At 46.9% G+C, this 9,948-nt stretch overlaps 1 protein-coding gene across 3 annotated transcripts in view; it reads left to right on the top strand.

The window, feature by feature from the left end:
• The window catches only part of esyt2b (extended synaptotagmin-like protein 2b), a 39,094-nt gene that overhangs the window by 17,800 nt on the left and 11,346 nt on the right, over positions 1-9,948 (top strand). For all 3 annotated transcript variants that reach the window (XM_062521478.1, XM_062521477.1, XM_062521476.1), the window contains exons 8-13: positions 6,151-6,271; positions 7,004-7,180; positions 7,285-7,367; positions 8,205-8,253; positions 8,559-8,648; positions 9,284-9,379. In XM_062521478.1, the coding sequence (XP_062377462.1) occupies positions 6,151-6,271; positions 7,004-7,180; positions 7,285-7,367; positions 8,205-8,253; positions 8,559-8,648; positions 9,284-9,379 (616 nt within the window). The remainder of the gene's footprint in view (positions 1-6,150; positions 6,272-7,003; positions 7,181-7,284; positions 7,368-8,204; positions 8,254-8,558; positions 8,649-9,283; positions 9,380-9,948) is intronic.

Below are 9,948 nucleotides of genomic sequence, written 5' to 3'. Positions count from 1 at the left end.
TGTGTGTGTGTGTGTGTGTGTGTGTGTGTGTGTTGCCTGGGGATAGGGGGGAATTACTGTGTTTGCATAACCAACCCTTCGCCCAAGGACATGTGCGTGTTTAAATGTCTGTTGTGTGCCATAGTGTGTGTGTGTGTGTGTGTGTGTTAATGTGCAATGTTGAGTGAGCGTGTCCACCCTTTCTCCCTCTTATTTTGAAGGGATTTTGTTGCATCGCGTGTGTGTGTGTGTGTCTTTGTGTCTGTGTGTGTGTGTGTGTGTGTGTGTGTGTGTATGTGTGTGTGTGTGTGTATGTGTATGTGTGCGTGTGTGTGTGTGTGTGTGTGTGTGTGTGTGTGTGTGTGTGTGTGTGTGTGTGTGTGTGTGTGTGTGTGTGTGTGTCTTTGCCTGTGTGGTTAATGACTGTGCAGTGTTGAGTGAGCATTCCCTCCCTCTCTCCCTCGTTATATCCTGGAGGTGTTTGTTGTGCCGTGTCGTAAGCACACACGTGCGTGTGTGTGTGTGTGTGTGTGTGTGTGTGTCCCCTGGAGAGAGATGGAGCAGGTGTTTTGCGACAGGGCGCCAATGACGAGCTCCCCACTGGGAGAAAACTCGGCGAGATGACGCCTGCAGACAGAGGGCTTGCCTGCATTGGATGATGAGGGTTAACACAGATTAAGTACCTGCGAGAGGCGCTTTTGCACTGGCATTCATCAACACATGCATCCCTCAAGCCTGCTGCCTGCCCACACAGCAGTATACATCATATTAACAGCCCTGTTGGTTTGTCTGGTTGTAAAGGCTTCAGCTGTTGCTCATTGATTGTTTGTATGTGTGTGTGTGTGTGTGTGTGTGTGTGTGTGTGTGTGTGTGCTCGTGTGTGTGTGTGTGTGTGTGTGTGTGTGTGTGTGTGTGTGTGTGTGTGTGTGTGTGTGTGTGTGTGTGTGTGTGTGTGTGTGTGTGTGTGTGTGTGTGTGTGAAGTGTGTGCAGCTGTGTGGGGTACTGCTGGGGTTGCAGTTGTGCTGTGCTGTAATGTATGTTATGGGCTAGTAGACATTCAGGGTTCGGTCTGTGGGAAAGTGAGGGATACAGCTCCCAAATTGGTCATAAAGTGAATTGATATGGCCTGGACAGTGAGTGCTGAAAACAGCATTCTGGGATATGGAGCTGTAGAGGCCAGTGGCACCCGCCATGATTAGTCTGTGTGTTTGTTTGTTGTTTTAATGATTTTTTTTTTATTTGCGTACAATCTAGAGCTGCTCTGCTGTTGACCCATAGTCTTTCTTTTCAAATCTAGTTCTTGTGATGCAGTTCATGCAGCATTCAAAAATACTTTATCGAAAACGATTCAGGTTATGTAGTCATTTGACATAAATGCAGAGCCACATGCTTGCAAAGCATCTAACAGGACCGCTTGCAAAGCAGCTTTTGAAAGTGTGAATGTACATTACATGTAAATGCTAGTATTTGGGGCACTAAAGCACTCACAATCTCTTCTGAGTGAACTGTAGTCAGGAGCAAGGCTGGGTAAACCCAGCCCGATCTGCCGGTGATTGGATTTCGCTATGCAGCTCAGGCTGGAAACCGGCACATTTATCTCTCCTACTTCCTGTCCACGTTTGCTGGAACCAATCACAAACAAGCTTATCCACCAGGCGCACCTCGATCTTTGGTCTGATAGTTTGAAGGACTATCGAAATGCATACAGAGTCATTTGAGCTATGCCCATTGATCATGCCACTTGTGCAGTAGAAATACAGACTGATACAGACTCCCCAGACAAATGTTTAATCTTAAGAGATTGAGCTTAGTCTGGTGATAGCCAGGCTCGTCAGGAGGCAGCAGAATGAAGAACCTGTTCCCCATGGCAGACATTCCAAAGTGTTCAATTTCAGGACACCTACAGACACATGGCGTAAGCTGTCTGAGACGCGGAAGGAGGAAGGCAATAAAGGATGGATGATTGACAGGAGGGCTCTTGGGAAACTGCCGTCAATATAAATCGGGGTTAAGTTTGAGTGTTTAGGATTCACAAGCGGTTGCCCCTGTCAGAGGCTCGTTCTGAATGGATGAATATTTGTTGGTTCGGTTCGTGTTTTCTTTATTACACATCTATATGCTCAGCTCATTTGTAATAGAATAGTAAGCAGCGTCTTTTAATCTGTTGCTAGGTCTTCCTCGTGATGTGATGGGACGTGATTTGCCATGCAGCCGCATTAAGAGAGGTGTCTAATTTAAGCAACTCTCATTTCCTTATATCAGACTCTCTGCAGATCTCCCGGTAATTGCCAGGCAGCTCACACTCTCCGACTGGTGGGAAGACGGCGTCTGTGGGAAGCCCACGCGGATCAGTGGGCCCGCGGATTAGAAGTAGTCCTAATGAACGGGGGACTTTAGAGAGAGAAGATGCATTTAAATCAGCTCTTCTGCGCGTCAGTCTCCGTCCTCACACCTGATTTTTCTTTCATCAGTTTAGGTGTTTTCTTTTTTTCTCTCAGGATGTTCACATGTGTCTCAGGGGAAGTTTAAAAAAAATAAAAAATAGGAGCAGTTCCCCATTCTTCTCCGGGGAGCGAGCCGAGGATGACAGAATCTTTTTGGTACGCCTGACCTGATTTCAAAACAAGCTCTCCCAGGAAGTCTGATTCACAGGAGACTCACCTAAAGGAACACACATACATGTGCGCGTGCAGCCGCGACACACACACACACACACACACACACACACACACACACACACACACACACACACACACACACACACACACACACACATAGGGACATGTGAGCTACTCTTAGTCACACACACACACACACACACACACACACACACTCACACACACACACACACCTTCAGGGACTGTACAGCTACTATTCAGCAGGGATCCCAGCACAATGGAAAACAGATTAATGCTGCTGACATCCTAGTCAATAAAGTGACAGTCAGCTCGTGTTTGTCAACCCTCCTCCACTGTGGCCATGGCACTCTTAACAGGTGGAGATGAAGGTTGTGTGTGTGTGTGTGTGGGGGGGGGGTGGGGCAGGGGAGGTCAAATATAGAGTCTTCAATGACGTCAGGGCAAGACCTGGAATGTGGCTGGTCATGAGTCAAGATATACTGTACAGCTGACAGACATCCTGCTTATCCTCGGATCAAACTGCCAGCCCTGGATCCGGCTGTATGGGGATTTATAGGCGTGACTAGCTTATCTCATTTTTGCTTTGTACCGCGGCCAAGAGAAAAAAAAGGCAGAAGTAAATTGAGTTGTTGGTTAGGGAGACCACGTCTCGTAAACCCCCACTACGTCTCGCTGGATGGTCCTCCTGGTGTTGTTTGCCAGCGCTGGTCCTAAACGCGAATTGGATCGTGATTAAAAACAGCCGGTAGGGAATGTGCGGCCATGTCGTAAGTGACTGCGGTGCGGTGCGGCGGTCATTCTCAGAGCAGCGACTGGACGCTGAGCTGACGAGGAACCTCGACTAAGAGCGGACGAGGAAGCTTGACTAAGCTTTAAATAAGCTGTCACCGCGCTAGTAACACGCGGAGGGGACTTGGGCCGAGCTGGGGCTGAACATGAGTGGTGACATATTCAGGGCTCTCCCTGGGGTTAGCGCATGGACACACACACACACACACACACACACACACACACACGTGCACAGTGCACACACATTAATGTACACACGGACACACACACACATACACAGTGCACACATTAATGCACACACACTCACACACACATATGCACCGTGCTCACATTAATGTATACACACACACACACACACACATGCACACATACACACACACCTACAGTACAAATGCACACACTGAGACACATGCGCACACTCTCACATGCACAATCACTTGCACACACATACACATGCAGACACACAATCACAGATGCACACACACACACACACACACACACACGCCCTGAGCTGCATAGAAAAGCATCCAGTCGGTTCCCCCGCCCCCTACTGGAATGCACGCAGAGCGTAATGTATCTGGGCAGATAGAGCCTCACTCACTGGAATGTGTGTGTGCACAACTGTGCCTGCACGTGTGCGGGAGACTATACGGACGTAGAGGTTTGGCTGTGACAGTTGCACGCTGGTCACAGTTCCAATCGGGATCCGCATCTATGCATCTGTGATCTTGATCTTTGATATATGAGAGTCTGTGTATCAAAAGAGAGAGGGAGGGAAGGAGAGAGAGAGAGAGGGAGGGAGGGAGGGAGGGAAGGAAAGAGAGAGAGAGAGACAGAGAGGGAGAGAGGGAGAGAGAGAGAGATATTTTGGCAGCATTCTCACGTGCCGAGATGAGGTTACATGGCGCAGGGGCACACTGTGGAGGACATGACCGGCATGCATAAAGAAATCCCCCCCTCACACACACACACACACACACACACACACACACACACACACACACACACACACACAGACTCCAGGACACCTCCCACCTGCCCCAGTGCTCCCTGGGGATAAGCAGAGTCAGCGCCCAGCGGGGGGGCAGGTCCTGGACTCCTCTGTGCTTAGGTCTGCCTCTGCCCACAGAGTTCATAAATTCTATGATGATGTCCAATCTAACTCTCTCTCTCTCTCTCTCTCTCACACACACACACACTCGCTCTCTCTCTCTCTCTCTCTTTCTTTCTGCCTCTCCAGACTCTCCTTTCACTGTCCTCAGCAATACTCTCTTTTCACATCACATTTCATCGTGAATCAGAGGCCGTTCCCCTGTGTGTGATTGAGTGTGTGTGTGTGTGTGTGTATGTGTGTGTGTGTGTGTGTGTGTGAATGTGTTTGACTGCAAGGTCATATTGCATGATTTCTGCTGAGGTGGTGAGACGAGAGAAGGATTGTGTGTTACTGTACGTCACGTGATGCAACACACACACACACACACACACACACACACACACACACACACACACACACACACACACACATACAGTTTAATCTGATATGCATTAATCCAGACAGACCCTCAAAGCAAGATACACTTGGAAGGAGCAGATTAATCATCCCCTTTTGAGTAGCCTTGATACAGAATACCTCTAAGGGCAAATGAAGAGAGCGGACAGCACAGACATTGCACTGTTATTCCAAGGTTAGAGAAGCAGAGCTATTTCAAGGACCCAGAGGGCAGCTATCGAAGAGCTCTTGTTTGTTTTTATTTGAACCGAGCAAGACTGGCTCCCTCTCAAAAAATACAGTCTGATAATGTCAGGATTAAATATCCCCCTAAATGAATCTGTTGTGTAACTCGTCTGATGAAACAACGGTTTGCCATGTCACGGCTCAAGTTTCGTTCCTTCAGACTATCAGAAGGGGAATGTGCCTCTTGGAAAAATCTAAAGTCAAATGGCTTGAAGTTCACTCTGGCTTCCCAAGATGGCAACATCTCAGCAAGGCCTACTGTATGTACTCTGTATGTTTGACTCACTGTGAATCTGTCTGCTGAAATTCTGTATATTACTCCAAAGTTGATATATTTCAAAATGAAGAGTTCAGATGCTAAACCCTCTAAATCTGAAGGTAGAGAGCGGTACTTACTATATGATTACATATGCTATGTGTGGAGAAAATTTACTCACCATTGTCATATCATTTGACGGAAGTGACATTTAAAGGATTTTGCAAAATGAAAACAGGGTCAGTAATTTCCTGTGTTTAAGCCGAAGTACAGTCTTTTATAAAAGTTAAAAGAAACAAAACCATATTGATACCATATTACTGTAACTGCCCCCATGTATTAGCCTCATAGCGGAAGAAATTTAGCAAAATCAATGTATACTCCGCGGCTAATAGTTGGGAAATTACGGTGCTTTTTTGTTTCACTCCCTTGTGTTTTTGTTTGTATCATGTGATGCAACAGCAATGTGCAATACAGTAAGAACAACAAGATCCAAGACAGCGCAGTGAAGTAGATCACCTCAAGCTTCCTTTTCTACAGAAACAACCACAGACCACAGCTCAGTTCTCTCTCTGCAGACACAGAAACTGAAGCAACAGGATCATTCCTTTTCATTCCCCTGTGCCTCTGTTGTATCATGGCACGCAACAGCACCAGCACCGTGCAATGCCCTGAGATAACCACAGACCACAGCTCAACTCTCTTCCTGCAGGTGACTCACGTTAGCCTGTCTCATGTCACCCTCTTTCAGCGGCTTCTCTGACAACCTCATCCAGGACATCATCTGCAGCTACCTGGTGCTGCCCAACAGGGTGACCGTGCCCCTGGTGGGGGACTTGGAGTTGGCACAGCTCCGCTTCCCGATGCCAAAGGTAAAGACTCAGCACTGACACGTTATGATGGATGACATGGCTGTATGCATGGACGGATAGAGATGGATTGATGCAGCGTGCGTACGTCCTACAAGTCACCCACGTCTATTACTAGGCCCCTAGTGTGTTGCATCTATTTCTATCATTTGTTATGATTGGGAACATTAGATAGAGCTCAGTGAAAACAGCTGAGGCTGCTCTGCCATGGCCGGGGGCCCAGGAGCTCCAGCTTCGGCCAAGTAGCCATCAGTCCACATATTTCAGCTCCTGAAAAGAGGCTTTGTTCAGTACGCTTGACATAGCCAACCTTGACCATTCAGGGCCCTCTTCTGTGAGACTGTTGGTACACAATGAGTTTGTTTACGTCTTGGAGTATTCTTTTTTTTATATAGAATTACTGCTGAGACTGGGTGTTTTGGTGTTTCATGGTCTCTCTAACCTGCCTTGTAAAGTTAGTGCTGCCATCTTGTGGTGTCATGGCAACTCTTCTCCAGGAGGGCATACATACATAATTCAACATTCAGTGTGTCTGTTATGGTTGAACAATTCCAGTCACCTCATGAGGCATTATTGGAATTGCTATTGGCAAATGCTGTCAGAATGAAATCATCCCCAATATAATATAAACCTGGAGGAAACCAATTTCTGGTAGTCACAGTCTGGCTAGTCCAAGGTAATAAATCTGACACATTAAAGATAAATTGTCATAGTCTGATTGTGGTTTCTTGGCAGGGTGTGCTCAGAATCCACTTCCAGGAAGCGCAGGATCTGGAGGGGAAGGACAAGTATCTCGGAGGCCTGATTAAGGGCAAGTCTGACCCTTACGGGGTCGTCCAGATCGGCAACCAGCTCTTTCAGAGCAAGACCATCAAGCAGTGCCTGCAGCCCAAGTGGAATGAAGTTTATGAGGTGAGAGGGCATCTACTGTATGAGCCCATGGCCAGACAGACAAACAGACAGACATGCCACACTTTGTTTCCACATCAGTCACCTCCATATCTGTTTCCATTCAGGCCCTGGTGTATGAGCACTCAGGCCAGCACCTAGAGATTGAGCTGTTTGATGAAGACCCCGATAAGGACGACTTCTTAGGGAGGTACTGTATCTCGACTAGCCTTCTCTTTTCCTCTTTCCTCCATGTTTTAGCCAAAGAAGCATAATTTTTTTCCCCTCCTACTGTACCTGTTTTGCCATTCACATCAGTGCAGAATTTAGCACACTGCTACTAAGATGGAGTCTGGGGAGTGAGTCTATAATAAAACACCTTTCTAGTGTGGTTAATGTCACATCAGACAATCCCTAACAAATCTCTCCATAAAGGACAGCTCGCTGTGCCGTATGACCGAACGGCGAGCGTTGCTGATTTGTAGTCGCTGCCTCTAAGATCCATGACTCAGAGTCCCGCTGCCGTTTCTCCGTCGGTCTGATTAAGCAGGTGACTGGGTTGTTTATCTCCAGCCAGACGGAAAAAAGAAGGGCTCCTTTGACGCACCCCCCCGTAAGCATAATGCTTCGAGGCGCACACGAAAAAAAAAAAGCCTCCTCATCAGCCGCTGGATTCCGGCCCCTGCGTCTGGCCGCCGGCCAATGGGTGAGGCAGGCCCCTGGGCGAGAGACAAAATTTATGCCCAGTGCTTGTGCAAGGACTTTCTGGCTCCGGCGAGCGACTCTGGTGGCTTGATCAATCAAGCGCAGAGCCTCCTGGTGGGACGGACGAGGGCCATGCTGTTAAGTGCTGTCCGACCGAGCGGCGCCAGAGACAGTCGGGGGAGTCGGATGTGATCCGGACTGCATTTACCTGCATTAGGGCACCGCCACGCGTGCCAACGCTGACATATTCTTGGGTGACGTTGTCGTTTAGCATAATGTGATGACTAACCGGATGAATCTTTTGTGGTTGTCGTTGGTGTTGTCGTTCTTGTTTTTTTTTCAGCCTAATGATTGACATGAGCGAACTGCGGAAGGAACAGCAGGTGGACGAGGTAATGGCATTTCGTCGACTGACATTTTTTTTTTTCAGTGTTGCAACACAGACCTGGTCACAGACACGTTAGTGGTGGTGGGTGGAGGCTATGGCAGCACAAAGCACAATGACTGGCAAGACGAGAAGGAAAACCCTGCGGAGTCCAACACAAACAAACACTGCAGCATTAAAATTTTAATAACCACCACGAGTGACTTTTTTAGTAGTCAGCATCATCCTAGAAATTAAATTTTGATAACTGCCAGTGCGAGTGATCATAAATACTGTATGTAATCTGACATACATTCTGTGGATTGAATGCAGTGGTTTGACCTTGAAGAAGTTTCGACGGGGAAACTTCATCTCAGGCTGGAGTGGCTCTCCCTTCTCCCAACAGCAGAGAGACTAGAGCAGGTAAACAATCAATTAGATATTTGCCCTTATATTTATTTCAAAATATAGAATACATGTTAAAGTTAAAGTCTTTGGTTAGTCCTTCAGTAAACTGTACAGGTGCATGCCAGATCTGTTTAAACAAATGAAAAAAAACCAAAAAAAACATAACCTTTCATGAATTTCATGAACTCATTCATGCGTATGTACAGTACATACTGTAAGCACTTTGTGATTTTATCTGTGAAAAGCGCTATACAAATAAAATACTTACAGTAATTTCCCGACTATTAGCCGCATTGTGTATAAGCCGCAGGGCAGTGTTTTATGCAAGATAAAAGAAACAGAACCATATTACTGTAACACCATATTAACTGCCCCCCTGTATTAACCTCATAGCTGAAGAAATTTTGCTAAATCAATGTATAAGCTGCGGCTAATAGTCGGGAAATGACGGTTCTTACTTACATTATACATGAATTGCATGGAATACATCTAGTGGGAACTGAGCTTGTGGTCAAGGCGATGCTCCTGTGGCAGGTGTGCTGTGGTGTGAGGTGTGGTGCGTTGTGTTGTGTTGTGTTGTATTGTGTTGTGGTCAAGGCGATGCTGCTGTGCTGGTCCAGTCTTCCCACCCTGTTCTTCTCCTTTGGCAGGTGTTGCGCAGCATCAGGGCAGATAAGAGCCAGGCCAATGACGGCCTCTCCTCCGCTCTGCTCGTCGTCTACCTGGACTCTGCCAGGAACCTGCCGGTAAGAAAGATTCAATGACAGAATTTGTCATATATTGACAAATTCTGTTAGTTATTCTGTTAGTATTGTTAGTTAATTTTGCTGGAGAATCTCCTGCATTTGAAGAACTGGTGCCGGTCACTGAGGAAAATGTTTACTTTTGTGTTGTTAATTCCTACCTACAATGTAGAGGTCCATTCCTGTTTTGAAGTGAAATATGAAACTGTCAGATTGGTGGATCGTCTGTGGCTCCATGACTTTTAAGTGATAGACTTGTGCGCTGTCAAAGCAGCAGAGGGTCCATCAACACCCTGTAATGGCATACTGTACAGTCAGTCAGTTTCCAGTCCCTGTACGTATTTAGCTGAGCCTCTCATCACCATGGGTTCATTTTAGCCCTGTGGTGACCTCACATGACCAGTTATTTCAGTCGTTTTTTCACACTGTTTTTCCTGACATCACACTTTTAACCTGGTAATGTTTTTTTTATCCGCTCTTAAAGAACACTCTCATGATGTTGGTCCCTAACACAGGCACACTGATTGGAATATGTATTTCCCTTGTACCTTGTACAACCCTTTATCCTCTGT

This window comes from Sardina pilchardus, chromosome 19 (assembly GCF_963854185.1).
Source record: "Sardina pilchardus chromosome 19, fSarPil1.1, whole genome shotgun sequence".
NCBI lineage: Eukaryota > Metazoa > Chordata > Actinopteri > Clupeiformes > Clupeidae > Sardina > Sardina pilchardus.
The sequence above is the reverse complement of the archived record's forward strand: the minus strand, read 5'-3'. Positions and strand labels throughout refer to the sequence as shown.